This window comes from Onychomys torridus, chromosome 3 (assembly GCF_903995425.1).
Source record: "Onychomys torridus chromosome 3, mOncTor1.1, whole genome shotgun sequence".
NCBI lineage: Eukaryota > Metazoa > Chordata > Mammalia > Rodentia > Cricetidae > Onychomys > Onychomys torridus.
The window spans coordinates 127,973,941-127,998,123 of NC_050445.1; the positions used below are offsets into that span (position 1 = coordinate 127,973,941).

The 24,183-nt window shown below is 44.1% G+C and overlaps 1 protein-coding gene across 1 annotated transcript in view; it reads right to left on the minus strand.

Moving 5' to 3' along the window:
- Eif2ak3 (eukaryotic translation initiation factor 2 alpha kinase 3) overlaps positions 1-24,183 on the minus strand; it is a 64,787-nt gene that overhangs the window by 10,643 nt on the left and 29,961 nt on the right. The window contains exons 3-13 of the mRNA XM_036182099.1: positions 21,653-21,847; positions 19,430-19,563; positions 16,779-17,013; positions 15,878-16,040; positions 14,443-14,583; positions 13,088-13,210; positions 10,249-10,469; positions 7,406-7,521; positions 5,703-5,825; positions 3,973-4,122; positions 1,927-2,707 (exon numbers count right to left, since the gene is read on the minus strand). Of these exons, the coding sequence (XP_036037992.1) occupies positions 1,927-2,707; positions 3,973-4,122; positions 5,703-5,825; positions 7,406-7,521; positions 10,249-10,469; positions 13,088-13,210; positions 14,443-14,583; positions 15,878-16,040; positions 16,779-17,013; positions 19,430-19,563; positions 21,653-21,847 (2,382 nt within the window). The remainder of the gene's footprint in view (positions 1-1,926; positions 2,708-3,972; positions 4,123-5,702; positions 5,826-7,405; positions 7,522-10,248; positions 10,470-13,087; positions 13,211-14,442; positions 14,584-15,877; positions 16,041-16,778; positions 17,014-19,429; positions 19,564-21,652; positions 21,848-24,183) is intronic.

A 24,183-nucleotide genomic window follows, 5' to 3' on the forward strand; every position in this document is an offset into this window, starting at 1 on the left:
TCCTTTTCATGTGGTGCTGGGGATCCAACACGGCTTCATGCATGCTAGACAAGCACTCTGTCAACTGAGCCACATCCCCAGCGCCCTGCTCCCATTTCCACAGCAGTTACTGACTGAAGAGACCATGTTTGTCTCCCTACCATCTCTCCTGTGCTCCTCCTAGAAGCATCTGCCTGTGAACTCCCTTCTTTCTGAGCAAGCACTCTACCAATGGAGATACACTCCCAGCCCCAGAAACCAACTCCTGCTATAGCTGCTTCAGTATCTGGAGCAAAAGTTTGTAGTTACATAAAATAAAACTTAAAGGGGTTGGGGATTTAGCTCAGTGCTAGAGTGCTTTCCTAGCAAGCGCAAGGCCCTGGGTTCGATCCTCAGCTCAAAAAAAAAAAAAAAGGGTGAAAACTTAAAATACTTAAAAATGAAGCAAAATCTGCCAAACATTTAAGTCATTTCCCTCAAAAATGTTTATAGGTTCCATATACACCAACTGGCTACCAGGAACATGTGGATCATGGCAAGAAACACTCAAATAAAAACAGAAAAATAGAATCAGCGAACTGGTTACAGTCTTGCACACTTGTTTTTAGAAATGTATGCTATGGAAACACTGTGTGTATGTATGTATTCATGACTGAGACAGGCTTTGTGGCCCAGACTGGCCTTGAACTCACATCAGTCCTCCTGCCTCAGCTTCCTAAGTGCTGGGATTACAGGAGTGCTCTACCACTTGGATTTAGAATTTTATGCAATTCAGCACACGGTGTTGCTGCACTGTTCGATATTGTATCCTCTGAGACCAGGGTTTAGTTTCACAGCTACAGCCACAGGGCTAAACGTTTGCCACCTTTCTCTAGTTGGCTTCTCCCTCAAAGCCCACCCAGTCAGCAATGCGGCCAAAACATGGACATCTACTGCCCCAAATCAGAGCTGACCAGTGAAAAGACTCATCTCCCTTTCCACCAGGTTCCTCTCTCCATGTGCTGCTGTAGAGACCCAGGGGTACCTGTGTCAAGGTTATTCAAAGCTGTAAGAAGTATCCACACAGTAAAAGAAGATTGACTCTCAGAGGTTGTCCCTTGGCTTTCACACATATACCAAGCATACACACGAGTGTACACTCTAAATAACTATAATAAAAACCCTATCTATCTACCTATCTATCCATCCATCCATCCATCTACACACACACACACTATATACATATACATATACATATACATACATATATATATATACACACACACACACACACACACACACACACACACACACACACACACACATAAAATTTGGTTTTTTAAGACAGGGTTTCTCTGTAGCCCTGGCTGTCCTGAAACTCACTCTGTAGACTAGACTGGCCTCAAACTCAGAGACCCACCTGCCTCTGTCTCCTGCGTGCTAGGATTAAAGGTGTGTGTCACCAATGCCTGGTGATTTTTTTTAAAAGATTGATTTATTTATTATGTATACAGTGTTCTGCCTGCATGCATGCCTGCACGCCAGAAGAGGGCACCAGATCTCATTATAGATGGTTGGGAGCCACCATGCGGTTGCTGGGAATTGAACTCAGGACATCTGGAAGAGCAGCCAGTGCTCTTAACCTCTGGGCCATCTCTCTAGCCCTGTAAAAATATTTTTAAAGCATAGGAATTATGTAGTATAACTGGTGGACTTGAGTTGGAGGCTCTTTTCCCCATCAAGACTACTGGAAACACTTTTTACGTAAAACAAAAAACAACAGGCTATAGGCATTTGCCTGAACCTTCCAAACACGAGACTTCCTCCTTTCCCGTTTCCTTCCCAGGACTGCTGCTCTCTGATGCCTTTACATCACTCCACTCTGGTTAAAGACTGACAATTGTAAGCCCTGCTCCGAACCGCGGATGTCACACCCAAAGCCTGGCGTGACGTTCTCCGACTACACACCTTGAGGTCCCTGTGCATGAGTCCCTTGCTGTGCAGAAACTCCACAGCCTCTGCGATCTGCAGGAAGATGTGCAGACACACGCTGTGCTCCCGCTCCTCCATGCTGCAGCGCCGGTTCATCCAGTCTTTCAGGTTCTCTTTTCTGCACAGCTGCATCTGAATGTACAGGTACACCTTTGGGGAGCCGGGCTGCAGCTGGTCCACAGTGTTCTTGGTGAAATCTAAACTTAGAGTGGTTGGTCTGGTAGGAGAGGTAGACAGGGTGGCTTCTGAAGAGGACCTGCTGCTAGAGTACCTGAAGTCAGCTAGCTTATTCACATCATGGTTGCCACTGTGCAGCCGGGTCGTTCTGGGGTCTTCCTTACTGGAGGCATTGCCGCAGCCAGAGTCTTCAAACACTATGGAAGAGGATGTCCCCTCCCTCGACCTGGTGTAGGGAGAGGCTTCAGAAGGACAGAGTTCAAAGGAGTGCCCCTCATCGTTGCCGTCCACGGTGCCGTCTTCCACGCCGCACTCTGTTAGGCAGCTGTCCTGGAGGTTGTGGGCCGCATCCACGGACTCGCCGTGGTCTCCACAGTCTGTTCCTGAGAACTCCAGGGGAGAGAACTGGCTCTCAGATGAACTTGTCTGGTCACAGGAAATGCCCACTGAGAAAGACCGACTTCTTTGAGGTGAAGGAGCTATGACCTCAATATGTTCTTTTGTAGAGAAAGGATCCATTCTGCGGATCTTCACGGATGGTGCATCCATTGGGCTAGGAGAGCTGAGTGGCCAGTCTGTGCTAAGAGTGGCAGAAATACAAAGATCTGAATGAATATATGTCGATTAGATTATGTGACCTGTACCTTGGCTTAAAGTGTTTCAATTATTATAAATACACTTACCAAAAACACATAGGGGAAATAAAACATGCCACGTGGGACAAAGAACATCTCATCCCATCTATTCCTTTTCAAAATTTTTATTGGAAAGCTAATTTTGTTTTAAATTTGTGTGTGTACCTTCTTGTCTGTGTGTCTGTGTGTGTGTGTGTGCACCTCATGTATGCAGTGCCTGTAGCGGCCAGAAGAGGGCACTGGATTCTCTGGAACAGGAGTTACAGGCAGTTGTGAGCCTCTTGATGTGAGTGCTGGGAACTGAACCCAAGTCCTCTGCAAGAGCAGCAAGTGACCTTCACTGCCGAGCCATCTCTCCAGCCCTGAGAGCTTGATTATATACTTGAAACAGTTATTCTGTGTATCAGCTTTTTGCACAAAATGTAAAATAGTGAAGCAACACCAATGACAGGGTTTTTGATGGCCACAATTCTGAAGCCCCTGTGCAAATTACAGCAGCTCACAGGCTTTGATACAAGAGGCCACTTCCTTTCATCCTGGAGTCTATAACAGGTGTTACTTAACAAGCTACCTCCAGGGACTGAACGTTCTTCAGGCAGGTTGCTTCATCATCCTTCACTGTGGCTTTTGAGGGACTTCCCACAACACGTCATACCTGGGGAGTATCTGCAGACTACCTAAGCGTATGTACTTTGAAAACTGAAATGGCCACCCAGGCAGTGGTGGTGCACGCCTTTAATCTCAGCACTTGGGAGGCAGAGGCAGGTGGATCTCTGAGTTGGAGGCCAGCCTGGGCTACAGAGATTTCCAGGACAGTCAGAGTTACAGAGACAAACTGTATCTCAAAAAACAAAGCAAAACCAAAACGAAAACCCCTGAAATAGCCTAAAACTATTTAAAATGAAGTTATAAGTTGTTAACTGCCAAGATAAAAACCTCATAAAAAAGAAAAAAAAAAAAAAGAAAAACGCAGAAGCATTTCATATTGAGAAAAGCCACTGTGGGTCCCTTGAATATTATTCATACTAAGCAAAAGCATGTTGAGAAAGCCTAAATCTCAGGTACTTAACAAGGGTTGAGAGAACAACATGATGATACAGGACAGAACGCTACCACACTCTCTCCTGCAGGCCGCTGAAAGGCGCCATGTTCACAGTGAAGCGCCGCCTAGGAGGGGACGCTCATTTGGAAGTCGCTCTAACCAAGCTACCTTTCGCCCTTCAGCCAGATCTCGTCCATCTCCTCTTGCCACTTCTCCGGCGGCGTTTCCAGCCAGGCATTGAAGTACCTCACAATGCCCGGGTGTTCCAGCTTGGCCAGGGCTTTGACTTCCCGCATCACCTTCTCCCGAGCCAGCTCCCTGAAACACAGAACACGGGGGTCTGTCAGTAGCTGAAATAGTCTGTCCAACAGGGAAAGCCAAAGAATGCGATACAAGTCTCTTTGAATGTAAAATCAAGAACACCGTTAGCCTTCGGCACATATTAACTACTAAATTACAAACAAAACAACATGTGTAGTTGTTTTTGTTTTTGTTTTAAACATTTCTGGAAATAATGGCTACTGACATACCTACTTCCTCATCTAAATAGTTTCTTAGCTGAATGAAAATCACGACTGACTCTTAAATGTCTGTTGGTCTGTGACAGGAAGAGCTACCCAGGAGATAAGGGTCTGGCACACAGCGAGGGATGGTCTATGTAGATCAGGTTAAATGAGGTAGAAAGACCTGTCAACTGTCAGTCAAAAGGAAGGATGGAAGCTGAGCAGCAGCATCCTTCTCCCTGTGCTCCCTGACTGCAGACACAATGTGACCTGGTGCCTCACACTCCTGTCCCAACGCCTTCCCTGGCATGATAGACTGTGTCTTCAAACCGTGAGGCAAAGCAAACCCTCCCTTCTTAAGCTGATTTTACCAGGCATTGGTTACAGCAATGACACACAGGACCCTCCCACCTCAACCTCCTGACTACTGGGATGATAGGCGTGCACCGCCAGGCCCAGGGCAGGTCTTGTTTCATAGTGGTAAGCCACAAACTGCAGTTTGGATATGGAACATCCCTGGAGCCACAGGGAGGTGATGGCAACTATACAGTGGCCCACCAGGGGTGTGCCCTTGAAGGGGAGCTGCTGAGTTCTGAGTCTTCTCCTCTCTCCCTAGACGTGATGAACTGTTAAACTGTTTTCTATACCACACCTTCTCCCCGTTGCCACAGGCTAAAAAGTAACAAGGCCAACTATCAACTGAAACCTTGGGGCCAACGAGCCAAAATGAACACCTCTAAAGTGACTTATCTGCTCTTTCGTTACGTAAGTGGAACACCAGCTAATACATTATAACAGAAATGATTCTGAGATGCTGTGACTACAGTTCCTATACTCGCCTCTGGGGAAATATTAAGAATTCACAGGCATTTCTGTGTGTATATGCTGTGTGGTCCTGGAAAATGCTCGTGTGTGTGAGGACACAGAAAGGCCCGAGGAAGGTGTTGGGCGCCCTCCTCTATCGCTCTCGCTCTCCATCACATTCCTTTTAAGGCAGGGTCTTTCCAAATCTGGAGCTTGCTTTTTTCTTTTCTTTTCTTCTCTTTTTCCTAAATCTGGCTAGAAACCAGGGAGCCTCAGCGACCCTCCCATCTCCATCCAATCTGGTGTTACAGGTATGTGCAGGATGCCCAGCTTTTTATTTGGGTGGTGGGATCAGAACTCTGGTCTTCAGGCTTGTGCAGCTCTCGCCGAACCACCAAACCATCCATCTCTCTGGCCTGGAAGGCCACACTTTAAAGCAATCTAGAGCTCACGACTTTAAGACCACTTGTTACCTGGCAGCACTCAGAACCACGGAGTTGGAAGAAGAAACTACACTGTGACGACGGAGCACAAGCAAAGGCATTTTGCCTGTGAGATGAGATCCAATTTACTAAAAGCATCACCCATTACCTATTGGGGAGACGGATCCTCTTGATAGCATAATTGCAATCATCTACTTTGTTTTTAGCTTCAAAGACGACTCCAAAGCCACCACGACCCATGCACTGAATTGGCTCAAAATCAGTTAGATATCTTAAAAACAAAAAACAAAAACAACCATACACATTTTTAAAGTTTGAAATAGTTTTAAATGTTATATAACGTTTCAATATTGAACAAAATCAGTTCAATATTACATCATCACACACAATGTTTAAACTCTGTAAACTCACAGAACGTATTTCATAAAAAGCACAGTGTGAATAATACTAGCAGTATTCTAAGTTTACCTGTGTGCGTAAATAAGCAAACACACATAAATTCCATACACATAAATAATAAATGGCTTTGCTTAGTAGGTAACCACTTGTTCTTATAGTAACTGTACTAATATCCGTCCTACCCCAAACTTCGTCAGCTCCATAGTACCATCTTCTCCATTCTCTACACTTTTCTTTTCTTTAGCATTCTGCCTCTGTTAAAATGTCCTTTCTCTGCCTTCCGTTGCTTGTAAGTTCTCTCTGAAGAGAGTGAAATCAACCTTACTATATTTAAGTACACCGTTAGCCGGAACTCTCCGGAGGAAGCAAAGCTGACACTGGGAGCGTAAGTGTCACCAGCCAGTACACCCACCGTGGAAGGTGTTCAGAGAAGCTCAGTTCACCACTGTCACTGCCACCCACAGCCCGGCTCCCTCTGATGCCTCATGGTGGTCCTCCTGCTCCAGCCTCCCGACTGTCTGGATTACTGCCGTGGGCCACCATGACTGGCTCTCTAAGTTTCTCGTCAGGTTCAGAGGGAAAGCGTGTCTCATTGTATTTTCTCACTCCAAAACCAGCTCAGGTTGGAGTTGTGTTCCCCATGGTGGAACTAATTTAACTAATTTTAGGCTGTGTATACTGGGTATGAGGTCACGGGAGAAGTCAGGGGTCCGACCTATGCTGTGCATCTCTCTCTCTCTCAGGTTCAGGGTATTTGTTCCTGCCCTGTGCTCTCCTGGGCAGCTAGCTGCTTCTTTGCACTTAATGAAATCCCATCCTTCCTCCATCCTGCTGATCTCACCAGTTTAACTGTTCCACACAGTGCTTTCTTTGACAGTTGCAATGATGCTGGTGTTTCTCAGCACCGCTGCATCATGGGGACCACAAATGTGGAAGAAACGTTTTTCTTTCTCTCTGTCTTTCTAGAATCTGGACACTAGCTGGCAAATCAAAGGTCTGACAAATGTCGGTTGAGTTACTCTGAGAATTCACGCATGAACGGATGGAGACTCAGCTGCTCTATGGAGTGGCTCTCACGACTTGTACACGCATGTTAATTTAGTAGTTGCCTCAGCTGTTCAGAAGACGGCTAAGGAGGAGACATAATCGCCGCCAACCCTCCCTGGGCCAATTACCTTCACAGAGAAGGAAGAGCCATCATCTGAATCCCCCAAAACAGAGTCAAGGACCTCAGTACAAATCCGCCTCCCCAAATGCACAAGCCCTCAACAGTTCAAGGGCCAACTGTACCACCTTCCTATCTTCTGAAAGGAGTGACATCTCGTACATGATTAGAGACATAAAAGAGTCTCATTTTGCTACCGTCTCAGCTGGTGGCCGGCAAAGCTGGGGTTTGAAGTCACAACTGAACACACCAGGGGCTGTGTGTATGCATCAGCATCAGACTCTTACCGGGACACGTAGCCCGAGTTTTTAATGTCGCTCCAGCTGCTACTGTCACTGGCGTCAGCACTCACAGAATCGTATTTATTTTCAGTCTGACACTGAGTTTCAGACTCCTTCCTTTGCTGAGAAGGCAGAAGGCAGAGTTACTATTAGTACAAAGCTGATCGGAAGTCAGCCGATCATCTTAGATGAGATAACATTGAAAAACAAGCAGCATTGGATAAAAAATGAAAAGCATCTATACGAGAAACAGCAGTTCCCTTTCCTGCACTTCAATAGGCTTATATTCCCATTGCCAGCCCCCTTGTCAGCAAATGGATTCTTTTCTCTTATCCATTCATTCATTCATTTATTCATTCATAATTTATTTATTCATTCATTCATTTATTGAGACAAGGTTTCTCTGTAGTTTTGGAGCCTGTCCTGGACTAGCTCTGTAGATCAGGCTGGCCTCGAACTCACAGAGATCTGCCTGCCTCTGCCTCCTGAGTGCTGGGATTACAGGCGTGCGCCATCATCGTCCAGCTCTTTTCTTTTTAAAAAGACTTTATTCTGTGCCTTCATGTATATGGATGCACCATATGCATATGTGTGTGCATGTGCCCACCCCGGCCAGAAGAGCGTGTCAGATCCCATCAAAATACAATTATAGGTGGCTGTGAGATGCTCTGTGGCTACTGGGAACTGAACCTGGGCCTTCTTCAAGAGAAGTTAAGTGCTCTTAACCTCTGAGCCATATTTCCAGCCCTTGTAGATGCTTTTAAAAATATTCTGACTACAGGAAATTAAACTTGGCAATGTCTCTTTACCAACCTCAAAGAGACTTTCTAGAGGATATTAAATATTATGGTAAAGGGCAGAGGTAATCATGGCTCATCTATTCTGTAACTGATTCTTGTCCTGCTGGGTGCTGTGTAAGGGCCCGGAGAGCTGGACAAGTAACTAACTGGTTCTAGAATGTCATCAACAAGCAGAGAGAAATGAGACAGTCCCTATTAAATGCATTGGCAAGGGGCAGAAGGTGATATTCATTCATATGTTTGTTTTTTATGTATATGGTATTCTGTCTGCATGTATACCTGCAGGCCAGAAGAGGGCATTAGATCTCATAGATGGTTGTGAGCCGCCTTGTGGTTGCTGGGAATTAAACTCGGGTCCTCTGGAAGAGCAGCCAGTGCTCTTAACTTCTGAGCCATCTCTCCAGCCTGGGGGTGATTTTGACACAAGCAGAGAGCCTAACTAAGGAATCTAAGGTTTGGGGAAAGATAAGTACAGAGCAGGCAGGCCGTGACTCACTCTGAACCCTTGCATATTTGAAGAAGGACGAACTTTATTCTAATAAGAATGTGAAGTCAGTTATTAGAGGTTCTAATGCTAGGAAATGTGTTAAAACAGAGCTGGAGAATGGCTTTCAGACAGAGAGTGGACTAAGGGTACGAGCCCAGTCAGAGGATATTTCAGCAATCAGAAGACGAGCCATCGTATTTGTACCGAGGGAATGGAAATAGAGATAAGGAAATGAAAACTGAAGATATTTAGGAAGGAGACCTTGACAGAACTAGGGACTGGTGAGGGAGAGAACAGCTTTGGCTGCAGAACACTGCAGTCTGGGACAGAAAAGGCCAGTGGGACAGGCTGGAGACGGGATGGGATGGATGAGCACAGTCTGAGATACAGCTCATTTGAACTATTTGTACAGTTCTCACTAGACAGTTGCTCCAGAGAAAGGATTTGGATCTGGGAGGAAACCTTGATCCTGGCACCCAGGAAGTGGAGGCAGGCGGACTGACATCAGTTCTGGTCAACATGGTTACAGGGTAAGCCCCTTTCTAAACAAAAAGAAAAAGGAGGGATGTGGGATCTGGGAATCTACAAGATGCTTGATGCTGAAGTGAACAGGAGAACATGTGAGGAGACTTTAGAGCCCCGAGGTGTACTGTGGTGGCCAGGAGGGGCTGAGGAAGGTAAAGTCCTGAAGGGGACTGGGAGGGCCGGGGTCAGGGAAGTCAGAATGGAAAAGTCAATGAGAAGCATAAACAGTGTCATCACAGAGGCTCAGCTGGGGGACAGGAAGTTGTCCACCACGTTTAACAAAAGGTCATGCAGGGCTCCTGTCAAGGTCGGTTTTGAGAGTTGTAGGGAATGAAAGCCACAGCACAAAGGACAGAGGACTGAGCAAAGAGAAGGAAGTTTCTAACGGGTGCAGCCACGCCCTGCATCACAACCATTCAGGCCTCGACGGCACGCGCACACAGCAGTGTGCTCATAAATGTATTATTAGTATAAAGATATCTTATTTTTATGTATGACCCTATGCCAAAATACATGTGGACACCCATGGAGGCCAGAAGAGGCCGTCAGCTTCCCTGTAGTTGGAGTTACAGGGAGTTAAGAGCCGTCTGGTGTGGGTACATGAGAGCAGTCAGCGTTCCTAACCACTGAACCATCTCTCCAGCCCTCCCGAAACATTATCCTAGACTTGCAAACCAACTGTGGCTAGTATTCTTTTTGACTGTGCCTTATCGGTTTCAGATACAGAGACACTGAACACTGCTGTAAGCACACACTGTACAAGACTGCAGCCTAGCAGGAGCAGCAGGCTGCCATACTGTCCAGTACGCAGCAGCAGCCTTGACCGTCTAGAGTGGAAGTACGCTCTAGGACCTTTGCACCGTGATAAAATTGCCTTGGGACACATTTCCCAGAATGTTCCTTCATGGCTCAGTGCTGGACGACTGTATAAGCATAAGTGATCCTGTGGTAAAATCAGAATACATTAGCCTCCCCATCCCGTAAGCTTTCTGTACAGCAGACATTTGGAAACCCATTAGGTTGAAAGAGCATCTCACCCTGTGGGGCTGAGGATGGAAAAGCCTGCGCACGACAAAGGTGGTGGCTACAATGCAAAGCAATATGGTTCCAAATATTTCCTTCCACCAGTGCAGGAGGAGGACGGGGTCCTTTTTGCGGATGTTCTTGGTGTAATGTGGGCTCTCCAGGAATCTGACTGTGATCTGCGTGCTCCGTTTATTCCTTTCTCTCTTGTAGTACGGCAGATAGTAACCATTATCTGAGACAAACAACATCAAAAAGGGTTTCCTGTTAAGACAACTATAAAGGTGTCCCCCCACACCACACCACTTTTTTCAAGACAGGATTTCCCTGTGTAGCCTTGACTTCCTGGACCGCACTCTGTAGACCAGGCTGGCCTTGAACTCAGAGATCTGCTTGCCTCTGCCTCCTAAGTGCTGGGGGCAATAGTCTTATCTTTAAAAATCAGGCTATTTTATGGTTATGACACCAATTAGTTTTTTCTTTCTTTCTTTCAAGACAGGGTTTTCCTGTGTAGCCCAAACTCAGACATGCCTGCCTCTGCCTCTCAAGTGCTGGGATTAAAGGTGTGCACCACCATGCCTGGCACCAATTCCTTGACTCTCTTGGACCCAGGTCTTCTGAATAATGACACACATTCTTATTAGCTCAGTCATTTCTCTACTTCACACAGAGCATTTTAAAATTTATAGTAAATAATGATTAGGGAAAGCTTCCAAGGGCTGACCCATTCATCACCATATTGGTAAGTAAGTTAGTACCCAAGCTTCCTTCAAGGGGTCTTCTGTTTTCTTTCACTTGGGATCAGTTAAACAGCAGATGTTACTACAGTCTTTCCTTACAGCTGTAGGACAACCTCCATCATGCTCTCTGGTTCACTTTGGGATGTCAGAGTGAATCTGTGCTGACAATCAGTATGTCTTATTTTATTTATTATTTTAACTCTTATGCGTATGAACATTTTAACTCCATGTATTTATGTGTAGCATGTACGTGCCTGGTGCCCGTGGAGGTCAGAGGAGTGTTGCAGATCCCCTGGAACTGGAATTATGGATAGCTATAAGGCACTGTGTGGGTGCTGGGAATAGGACCCGGGTCCTCTGTAGAACAGTAAGTGTTCCTAACCACTGAGCCATCTCTTCAGTGCCAGTATGTCTATCCTTAACCTTCCACTTTGCACCACACAGGAGCAAACTACAAAATTCTCTTTTACTGTTTTTCCATCAATTTTAGGTGATGTCTACTATTTCTAGTTCACAGCCTTCTGTTCTTACTGATTTGAGTTACATAATAAATTTTCAGTTCTAACCTCTGAAGTGACAAAAGACTTCCATGTGTGAATATACCCCAGTTTTACTTACCGATTATAAATTATGTGTAGATGTGTGTGTTTGTGTATTTGTATGCACATGAATGCTGGAACTACAGAGGCCAGAAAAGGGCATCAGATTGTGAGTTACCCCATGTAGGTGCTAGGAACCAAACTCAGGTCCTCTACAAAAGTAATATGCTCTCCTAACTACTGGGCCACCTTTCCAGCCCCTATATCCTAACTTTAAAGAAGTTTGCTGCTGCTGGACATGGTGGCACACACCTTTGGCACAGTTCTTTTTTTTTTTTTTTTTTTTTTTAAGATTTATTTACTTATTATGTTTACAGTATTCTGCCTACATGTCTGCAGGCCAGAAGGGGGCACCAGGTCTCATTACAGATGGTTGTGAGCCACCATGTGGTTGCTGGGAATTGAACTCAGGACCTTTGGAAGAGCAAGCAGTGCTCTTAACCTCTGAGATATCTCTCCAGCCCCTGGCACAGGTCTTTAATTCCAGCACTTGGAAGGCAGAGGCAGATGGATCTCTATGATCCCTAGGCCAGTCTGGACTACATAAGCAGAGTCCAGGCCAGCCAAGGTTACATAGTGAGACCCTGTTTCAAAAAAGAAAATAAATAAATCTTAATTGCTGCTGGTGGTACTACATATATTATTTTGTGTTAAGTCTCACTTATTTTTGACTTGTGCATAAATTTTTCTGAGGATAAAAGTAAATGATCTCATCTTAGATCATTTTCATGTAGCTCCCTGAGAAATAACCATTTTCTTTTTCTGATCTTCTTTAAAAAATTATGCATTTATTGTGTAAGTATATGTACATGTGTGTCACACGTCCATGTGGAGTTCACAGGACAACTTGCAGGAGGGGGTTCTCTCCTCTCACCACATGGGTCTAGAGCAACTCATGTTATCAGATTTTGCAGCAAATCTCTTTATGTACTGGCCTGTCTGAGACGGCCTCATTAAGTAACCCAGGCTGGCTTTGAACGCATGATCCTCTTGCCTCTGCCTCCTGAGTGCTGAGAATATAGGCTTGTGCCCTCACACCCAGCTGTTTTCATTATAGAGTTAATTATATATAGTTTATATTTTATAGTCAGATAAATGGCAGAGGAATGAATCTCAACCATTAGAGCAAGGGGAAGCATCAAGCAGATAATTAAATTAGAGCTAATAACAAAACATAATACTTATTTATGGACACTTAGGCTGTGGCAGGCAGAATGCTAGTTCATACTGTTACCCACGATCTCAAAGGTGTGTCCAACGAATATGTACTAGTTACTAGTGGCTTTACAGATATGAAAACCCAGACACAGGGAAGATAGGGGTGCCCAAGCTAGTGTATTGGCCACTGAGATTGGACCCTTCTAGTCTAGCTGTGAAGCTTGTACTGCTGATAGCCTCCCAAATTTATTTTTTACTTTTCTATGTGTCAATCAACTTACCTTCATCTGAATGCTATTAATTTCAAATAATTGAATGAGACAAATGAATTTCCATTTATGAGTAATGACACTTACCATATGGATACTGTAGAATTGAAAGTGCACCATTACTGTATTCTTCATGGGAAAACTTATCATTACTTAGACATTTGTCAAATTCATCAGACCCAACCAAGACAGGAGTCCTAGAAGGAGAATCTAAAAAGAATGTAAACTATTAACCACATGACTTTAATGAAAGGCATCACTTAGCTGATATTCACCCACAGCTTAGTTCAAGAACACAGGTCAACACCCTGGCTGCTGGGATGCAAACAGTCCTACACAGAACACGAGACCCGGAAGATGGCCCAGCTGCAGTCCTAGCTATGGGGGGAAGGAAATACTGGAGCTCAGGAGTTGGAGATGAGCCCGGGCAACACAGATCATATCTCAAGACAAGAGACGCAGAGAGAGTCAAGGTTCAGCAAGGTGGTTAATTGGGTAAAGGCATTTACCAATCAAGTCTAAAACTTGAATCTGATATTGGAACCCACATAATGGTGGAAGGACAGACTTACTCAAGAGCTGTCCTCAGACTGACACATGTGCATAGGGCATGCATGCCCATAATAAAATTAAACTAAAAAAATTTCTTTTAAAAAGTAATTCAAGCTAGGTGGTGGTGGCGCACGCCTTTAATGCCAGCACTCGGGAGGCAGAGACAGGCGGATCTCTGTGAGTTCAAGACCAGCCTGGTCTACAGAGTGAGATCCAGGAAAAGGTGAAAGCTACACAGAGAAACCCTGTCTCGAAAAACCAAAAAAAAAAAAAAAAAAAAAGTTATTCAAATACAATGTTTATAATAAACAAAAGAAAAGGTTGGAAAGAGAATTAAAGGATTTGGCCCAGTACTTCAATTCAATTCATCTATTTTTCTGAAAAATATGATGTGATAACCAGGTAACTTTTTTACTTTCCTTTTCTTTCTTCCTTTCCCTTCCTTCCTTCCTTCCTTCCTTCCTTCCTTCCTTCCTTCCTTCCTTCCTTTCTTTCTTTCTTTTTCTTTCTTCTTTCCCTCCTTCTCTCTCTCTCTCTCTCTCTCTCTCTCTTTCTCTCTTTTTAAATGCTATTAATGTTTGTTTTGAAGACAGTGCAGCCCTGTAAGATTGGCCAGAACTCGCTGCGTAGACCAGGTCTTGAACTACAGAAGATCGGACTGCTTCTGCCTCCCAAGTGCTTGGATTAAAGGTGTGCTTGTTCTTTTCTTGAGATAGGGTCTCTTGTAAGCTCATACTGACCTCAGATTCACTACGTAGCTGATCAGGGCCCTCAATGCCTCCGAACCTCCTGCTCCCACCTTCCAGATGCTGGGAAGTTGTGGGCCTGTGCTACCACACCTGGCTTACCTAGACACTTCGGTGGAATTTGTAAAGTTTTAAGTGACTTACGGATTAAGGGCTTCCATTTGATCGTCGGCAGAGGAATAATAGCATTTTCGCTATTGACAGACTCCAAGGCCTTTGGGCTTGTAGGGAACTTTTCTGAGACTCTGACAGATGACTGCAGGTACAGCTGGCCTCTGTACATCCCTGGGTAAACCACAAAATGATGTCAGCCACATGATGGGGTTCTTAAAAGTTTGCTTTGATTTAATGCACTTAGACGAATTCTACTTACTTCTTTGTCTGCTACACAATTTTTTCCAGAGAAGAAAGATGCTCAAGGGATTTACAACTGACTCAACAAAACCCAAGATACATAATCTTTTTGTACACTGTGAAGATGTGTCTTTGCTAAGGCACTTTCTGATTGGTTTAATAAGGAGCTGGATGGCCAATAGTTATGAGAGAGAATAGGTGGGACTTCTGGGGAGAGAGGGGAACTCTGGGAGGAATCTGAGGTGCAAGAAATTCGCCAGCAAAGGAAATGGAATGCATGATATGGAGGAGAGGTAATGATCCACATGGCAAAACATATATTAATATAAATGGGTTCATTTCAGTTTTAAGAGCTAGTTGGGAACAAGCCTAAGCTAAGACCAAGCTTTCATACCTAATAAGAAGTCTCCGTGTCATTATTCGGGAGCTGGCAGGACAGAGAAAGTCCAACTACATTGTTTATATATGGCCTCTACAATGTTTCTCACTGAATAAATAGCGCCTTTTCAATAACAGAAAGCCACTCCAACCAAAACACTAGGTAAGACTCCCTGTACTTCCAAGAGATGAACTGACTGTCTCCATGGGAAGTTCATCTACACACTGTAATTCCATTGCCATGACTAACAGCCTGGCCAAATGCTATTGCAACACATGCATTATATTTTCATTTATTTTACAAAGAGGAGGGCAGTCTTTATTTCCATGAATATATTACGTAAAGATACATGTGACTTGTTCATGTTGCCAAAGACATTCCTATTACAGTGTTTCCTGGAGACCAAGTTGAGGTATGGGTGGCATATAGTTTATATAATTTTAGGACAATTTAATAACCCAAACTAATCCAAACACATACAAAAGAAACCCTTCAAAATATATTTATATGATATGCTCAGTAGTCCAGCAGTGCAGGAGAACTTTGTTACTGTCTTTCAGAAAAGCTGTCAAGATGCCACGGCATAAACAAACCACAGCCTGTAAGGGGAGAGCAAACCTACGGAGATGCGAGGGGAGGGTTTTACCTCTACTATGCAGCAAGAGCACTGCCAAGCCTTTCTAACATCAGTCTCAGGCGAGAGAATAGACTATACTAATTAGACTGCAGAACCGGACAATCAGGAAAAACTGCAGGAATGCAGTTCGAGGCAGAGCTGTCAAGGGAGGGCTCGTCGGCGAAGGCCTCTGGGCCTCAGTGGGCCGTTCACTGGCTGCAGCTACCCACCTAAGTACACGCTGCTCTCTGTGGCTCCTCGAGCGGCCTCCACAATGTCTTCTTCGTCCTCCGGAATGTCCTCACTAGCCGTGTAACTTGTATCGTCAAACAGACTGATGGGGATGACTTTGCCGTCCCTCACCAACCAGGCGGACGCAATCGGCGTACAGAACTAGACAGGAAGGGAAGACATTTAGGAGGTTTCAACTTGTAAATGCCATTTACTTATAACTTCTTGCTGGGTGTGGATGTGTGGTGTGAGCATGCGCGCGCACAAGGAAGCTCGATGTTGACGCTGGCTCTCTTCCTTAGTTGCTTTTATTTAGTTATTCTTATTTTACGAATATGAGTGTTTCTCTTGCACGTACGTACGTACGTTTGTGCACCACCTGCCCGCCTGGTACCTGTGGAGGTCAGAAGTGTTGGGTCTACTGCAAACGGAGTAACAGGCAGCTGTGAGTAGCCATGTGGGTGCTAGAAATCTAACCTGTGTCCTCTGCAAGAGCAGCAACTGCCTTTAACCACGGAGCCCGCTACCTCTCCAGCTCCCCAACTTATTTTTGATACAGGGTCTCTCACCAACTATAGGAACCCACTGTTTACGCTACAATGGCCGGCCAAGGAGCTTCATGGGTCTGCCCTTTTCTGCCTTTCCAGGCCTGGCTGTAGACCTGGATCTCCAGGCCTGCCTTTTCATGCGGGTGCTGGGGATCTGAACTCAGATCCTCCTGTTAATGCATCGAGTAATTACTGACAGAACCATTTTGCCAGCTCCACAAAATGTCTCTTAGGGTCAGTTTTAAAGCAGAGGAGAGTTGAGAACCCTAAATGGAGTTACCTCCCTCCAGCAATGTGTGTGGGCAAACAGGGACTGGGGGACACAGCCACCGAGGTCAGTGGTCTCCAGTACCTGATACTCCCATTCCAGGTGGCCTCCCTTCTTATTAAACGCGATGACCTTCCAATCGGCAACGGAAACCTTGATCACCGTGTCCAGCATGGAACCTTCCTGTTCTTCCACATCTGAAATAATTTTAGAGTCTTCTTTGTTTCCTCCGGGCTTAAAGGTGCTCTCAATAAAGCCTGCTCTAGTTTCCACGTCTGGAATATACCGAAGTTCAAAGTGGCCAACACTGAAATTCCACCTTAAATTCACAAAGATGTGCTTTAGAATCTTATAGTGACATGAAAGGACCTAATAACACAGCACTGCTTTTAGACTGAAGAAGAAAATAGGACGATTTCGTGATGAGAGAACAAGTCACCATAGCTTTCTGGAAAGGCATGCAATGCTCATTTCCACCACAAGAGGGCCTGAGAGAACTGTGGCTGACCCCTTGCAAACACTCATTCTGAGGCAGTAGACTGGAAACACCTAGGGCCAGATGGTCTCTCAAAAATTAACACGGTTCATAAAGCACAACAAAATCACCGTAAAATGAACTGACATGCAGCCTGCCTTAATTTCTTAATTACCTGAGCACATTCCATTCAAGTGCAATAAAATGCTGCCCAACAAATCACTATAAAAGGCAAGGTATACACATCAATTTTAGATTCTAATGAAAAGATGGCCTTGTAGAACAACTTCAGCTTTTTTCAGTCACCTAAACTCTACTGTCAGCTCTCTACTAACCAAGATATGGTGGGTCATTCTCACTGTCCTAGGAATCTGTGTTCCTATCCATAAAGCGGCAATGTTTCCTCTAGAGTTATGAAACAGGAAAGCCACTTAACTACTGACTTAACTATAATGTTAAGTCGCTTAGATATAAAATAGTAGCTAAGAATTCTTGAAATCTAGTAATATATGCACACACATATATACATATATATGTATGTATAAGTACATATACATATATGTTCATGTTTAAGGAACATGGAGCTTAGAACACACACACACACACACACACACACACACACACACACACACACTCTTCAGGTTCTGGTAACTCACAAATCTGCTAAGCTGCACTTCTGCTCCCAGGTGGCTGAACTCTCAGAGTTAACAGCCTCAGCAGGATAAAGAGTGGCAGGTAAATGCATAGCTCTATTCACAGGCCAGAAAAAATAGAAAGAAGAAATACATTCTTAATTGGGTTTGGAAAAAAACAAATTTCAGGAGAGACACCTGAATTCTATTTCATCTGATGACAAAATCTGAAAGTCTGGTTCAGCTTCAAAAGATCAAGATGGAATCTAAAGTGATTTTTTTTTTTAAAGCTACACAGACAACTCAGAGCTGAAAATGTCTGGGCATGACAGAAGATCAGCATATCTAATATTTGAATCATATATTTAAGTGGAGAAATCAGATAAATTAAATTATATTATTTGAAGAAACAAGAAGTGTTAGATCAAATGAATGGTTAGTACTTTTAAAGAAAGCAGAGTAAGTGATTCTTCTAAACCTGGGAGCTGGGACTGCAGCTCATGGATGGAATATTGCCTAGCATGTCAAAGAGCTGGGGTTGAGAGGAAAAGACAAATAAAATAGAGCTAACAAGACAAACTATGAAACTACCCACTAGACTCTCCAAGAGTACACAGTAAGTTTGTCTTGAGAGTTTCCTGCCATCAGATAACTTATCTCAGTCATTTTACTACGCCAAGTGCCACTGACCTAAGACCATGGGACTCCTGGCTACCACACCTTGAAGCACACAAAGTGAAGCCGTTTGGTGTCTGTCAATATAAGCAGGTGATGAACCAGCCTGCCTCCATCTTTGGCTTAAAAGCAGTCTTCTAGTAAAGACAAACTAGGTTCATTCTGTTTATGATTAAATCTGTTTCTCAAGGATTGGGCTGTGCCCCACCTGTAACCTTAACTACAAATGGTTCTGTATTGCTTGTTCCAGGTAATGGCAACCATGTCTTTGTTTCCAAAGTTGGTATAGCCATCTTGCAACTCTACCTTTGCTTCAAAGTTGCTATGACAATCTGTTATGACTACCTTGTTACTACCACCCTGCAATCATGTCTTTGTTTCAGGAGGTTGTTATGACTGACTTGTTATGTTTATGTTCTGCTCCTCTAACTCCTCCTATGTTGCATGCCAAATCCCCCAGTGGAAACTCCCTACTCCTGAGCTATACAAGCCTTGTCTTCCTCAGGTCCAATGCTGACCTCTCAAACCCTGCCTTGGGGGAGGCAGCCTGTGTACACGAATGAAAAAGCTTGCTTTAATTAACTGTTTGCTTTGATTACTTTGGCCATGATGTTTTGGGTTGGTGGTCTTTCTCCTCAAATCTTTGGGATTAACACAGGAAGGCATTTGTTTCTCTTAAAAGTACATTGTGCTTTTAGTTTAATAAATAGTTCACAGAAACTCTATAAAGGAAAATCTGTGGGGAAAAACTTCTGAACTGTGGGAACCTAAGAAGTCACATTCCCATCCTTCTTGACTTCAAAGGAGTCTCTTCCAGATATCCCCCAGGGTTTCCCTGCATAGATGGGACTCAGAGATCCACCTGCCTCTGCTGGGATTAAAGGTGTGCACCACCATGCTCAGCTACTGAAGAAACTTCTAAATAATGCCATCACTGGTATTCTGATACCCACTTCTCACTGCCACTTCGAGGCCCAACAGCTCGCACGGTCTTCTGTGTGCGTTGCAGAAGCAAGATGTCTTCTTCTTCTTCCATTTCATCACTATCCCATCGGCGACACCCCAAGGCAGAACAGATATACCTCAGCTGAAAAGACAGATATGAAATGAGTCAATGAAGCAACGTGCACATATGCATGCACACCTCTATATAGCTCTGGCCAGCCTGGAACTTGCTCGTGTAGACAAAGCTGATTTTGAACTTGTAGAGATCTACCTGCCTCTCCTTATAAATGTTGGGATTAAAGTGTGTGTCACTATGCCCAGCACAAGATCTCTCTCTCTCTCTCTCTTTCTCTCTGAGACAGTGTTTCTCTGTGTAATAGCCCTGGCTGTCCTGGAACTTGCTTTGTAGACCAGGTTGGCCAGGAACTCAGAGATCTGCCTGCTTCTGCCTCCTGAGTGCTGGGACTAAAGGTAAACATCACCACACTTATAATTCTTAAAAAGTAAAATGAAATTTTAAAAATGCATAAGAAGTACCCAAGTGATGAGCATCAGTTAGATTACTAAATCCTAAAGTGAGTTTTTTAGAACCATGAAAGTTCCAACAATATTTATTTCAGGCAGTGAGTGATTTTAAGGATTCACATAATTTGAGCCCTATTTGGGAGAATTCCATGGAATATACAAGAAGAAATAAATAACCAATGACATCTTTGCAAAAATGTCATTACTAAAATTCCAGATGAGTCTACAGTTTCCATCTAGCATTACGGATCAGTTTTGAAAAATCTGAACCTTTTCTAACACCTTTTGGCTTAAGAAAAAAGGAGGATCCTCAGTTTGATCCAAACTAAAATCCCCACAAAAGGTTGACAACATGCTGGAATCCCAGACTTTTTGGAGTAGTACATCCAGCCAGAGAAGCAGGTGATGGGGTCCAATCCTGCTGTTTTACAGAGGAGAATACTAACATAAGGGAGGGTGAAGATTGACACCCTTGCCTTTTAGAAAAAGCAACAATGGACAGCCTGGACAGCACGGAATCCTCTGCCCCAGATGTAGGTGAAAGGGGAAGACAAAAACAGGCCCAGGGGGTTTGTGAAGGGCCCAGCACCTGGGTGAGAAACTGCTGAACGGTGGGAACCTAAGAAGTCAATTCCCATCCTTCCTTTTCAGAGTGTAAACCTATACAGAAAATGTTTATATATCCAGGGGCTAAGATGGGTTTTAAAAATGATGGTTTAAATTAATTATTCCTAACAATGGATTTACATTACAGACCCGATCTCAAGAAGGCTGATTCTGGATTTATCCCCAAGCTTTTGTTAGAGAGAATCTAGGTCATTAATGACTTTACTATCTGAATCTGCTAAAGTTTCAATTCCTTATCTGTTTAGTGAGCATAGGCTTTCTCCCTGGGCAATTTTATAGGACTAAACCATATAAAAAAACAGCAATTACTCTTATCATCATGATTATTATTAATCTTTAAAGGTTTCTTCCCCTGTAAAGATGCGAATAAAATGCATAATCCTTAGGAATATTATGAAGATATTTACAAAATGCACTACAAAAGTGCCTAGCATAGCAGATTATATTTATTAATTCTCCTGCCTCTGAAGTTTACTCCCGTACTTTTTGTTATGGGCCTTTAACAGCTGGGCCATCTCTCCAGCCTTCTGATGTTTTATTAAAACTAATTCTATCTTCTGTGGGCAGATTTTTCTGTCCTGCCAGCCAGCTCCCAAATAACCACATGGAGACTTATTATTAATTATGAAAGCTTGGCCGATAGCTTAGGCTTGTTTCTAACTAGCTCTTACAACTTAAATGAACCCATTTCTATTAGTTTACATGCTGCCATGTGGCTCATTACCTCATCTCTCTGTACAGCTCATGCTGCTTCCTCTGTGTCTGGCTAGTGACTCGGCCTTCTCCTTCCCAGCATCCTCTCTGCCCCCCATATCCTGCCTAGCTATTGGCTATTTAGCTTTTTATTAAACCAGTCACAGTGGCATATCTTCACTGTGTAAAGGAATATTCCACAACAATCCTCAGGGAAAAATTACAATAAAACTCAACTGTCAACTTAAGATCCTGGTGAGTTTGAGGCCAGCCTGGTCTACACAGCAAGCTCTAGGCTAGCCAGCTACACAGTGAGACTGACTAAAAACCCTGTTTCTTCTATCCCATTGTTTACCAATACCCCCCACATATACATTGTCACTCACCTTTCCACTATATGCACTGAGTCCATATGTAGTGAGGGATTTTCCTCCAACCAAAACAACATCATCTCCAAATTTATATGAAGATTCGAGAAGGGACTCCACAGTGAAAGGAACGGTCTCCATGCTCTCTCGGTCTCGGTCCCATTGGAAGAGGTCCCCATCGAGCGAAGGGATTATCATCTTATTCCCAAACACCTAAAACAAAAGCTGGCGTTTTAAAGTTTTGAAGAGTAGCAACTGAGGTCTCGGGTTTTGAGCAACACCTAAAACAACACAGTCTATCAACCAGAAGTGACTGACAAGAACTGCTGTCACTTCACGGGCCTGACAGTCCCCTGGCCTGACAGTCCCCTGGTCTACAGTCCCTGGCCTACAGTCCCCTGGCCTACGGTCCCCTACGGGTTTTCTGAAACTCTGCTATGGGTCAAAAAAGTTTCATACTGATGAGTAAGTTGCCAAAAGAGACCCTGGGGATCCAGCAAAAAGTCAGAAAAGGTTACTGCAGTCTTTATAGCCATAAATACGCTAAGGAACAGTATGGTTCTCTAGTAAATGGATGACATGCATTATTTTCTAGGCCTTCGTTATTCCATCCAGTTACTGTCAGATCAAAGGAACACAGGGTGAGGGATGCTAATCAACCAGTGCCCCCTTTCTTTATTTCTCAAGGCTGCTGTGAGTAGGACAGCTAATAACTAGGCCTCCTAAGTGTTTTATGTGGGCAGTCATCCTTCCTTCTTTAAACAAAATCTATCTTTTGTTTGTTTTTGGAGACAGGGTTTATTCTTGTAGCCCTGGCTGTCTTGGAACTCTCTTTGTATACCAGGCTGGCCTCAAACTCAGAGATCCACCTGCCTCTGTCCCCCAAACTTGTTGGGATTAAAGGTGTGTGCCACCATGCCCAGCTACATAAAATCTTGATGGATGGCTCATGAGAGGCAAGTAGACAAACAAAAATCACCGCTCTATGGAGCTTGAGTTCTGGTGTCGAGGGACAAACATCATAAGTGGATGATTTATAATATGTTAGTGATAGAGATCACTAAGAGGAAAGTGGAATTAAATATTCAGGGGCAGAGGAAAATGTGGATTGAGTGACAAGGAACTGTCAATAAAGAACCCATGGCAGATCCTGCTGAGAAAGTTAATAACAGCAGGACAAAGCTCTCAACCTGAGACAGTAGATCATGTTGACATTTGGCAAGCAAGCTTGCAGAGATCTCTGGGTAGAAATGACCTGGTCATAACTGAGGCAACAGGAAGAGAGAGCAGACTGGGGACAACAGTGGGGGCATGGACGGCAGGCAGAAGACAAGGTTAGTTAACTGAAGGAAGTGAGGAAGTTGCCAGAGCGGTGTCGTAACAGGAAGGTCTCAATGGTGGATTCTCTGGGCAGCACGGGCAAAAGAAAGGAAATCTGGGCATGACCCAAGGTCTCTGGCCAAGAATGCCTTAGGAATTCTAGTTCAGATCTTCATGGCATCTCCCTACTGTTGGCATTAAAAATAAAATGTCACCAACTCCAATTAATGACACATTTCTGTCTTGATCAATCAGGCTTAAAACTCTGAGAAAAGAGAATATGAAAGAGTTAAAGCTGCAAACGAACCCTCAAACAGATGCCAGCCTTGGCTTTAACACAGGACTTCCCTGGGTGCCTTGGTTCTGAAGCAGCGGCCTTTCTTTAAGTAGTTCTAAGTTGGCATCCAACTTACTCTCTACACTTCCTGTATCTCTGCCTTAAACTTTGGGGTCTGGAAGACAGGTGAAGACCACTGTCCTAATTCACTTCTTTCATACTCCAGTTCAAATCCTTAGTAGGTGTGACCTGAGCTATTATAATAACCCCTTTACAGATCTCAACTGGAAATTCTTTCAGTCTAAGCTGATCTATCTTTTAGATTAATCACTCTGGGCCCAATAAGCTGGTTATGACAATATTGAAAAATCTTCAATGGCTCTTTATCTTCTTACTAAAAACCCCACATCCTAAGGACTCAAAGTCCTGTAGAGGACATTCAAAGTCTGGGTGACCTCCAACAACCTTTCTGTCCCTTGTCTTCCCCTTTCCCTGTGTGGGCAGAAATCTGGCATGGTTACTTAACCAAACAATTACTATATCCCTATTAGCACTTCCGTGTTTCTTCTCCCCGGAACACCTTCTTATTCAACTGCCCACCGACACTACCTGCCTTCTACCTGTATCACTTATCTGTTTCAAAGTTGAAGAAAATACTGGCGGTGCACACTTGCTCACAGAAAATTTGCTGACAGAAAAATTTCCACCCCATAGCACAGCACTATTAATTTTTAGGAGCTAGGGACTGAACCAAAGGTCTCAGGCACCCAGGCAGTGGGCGAGTGTTCTACTCCCCAGCCCCTCTGCTTTACTTCCACACCTCTGTTTCCTTAAGATTTATCCATTTTATGTGTTCATGTGCCTGTCTGTGGTATGGACCACGTGTATGCAGTGCCCATGGAGGTCAGAAGAAGATGTTGGACCTCTTGGAGTTGGAGTTACAGATGTTTGT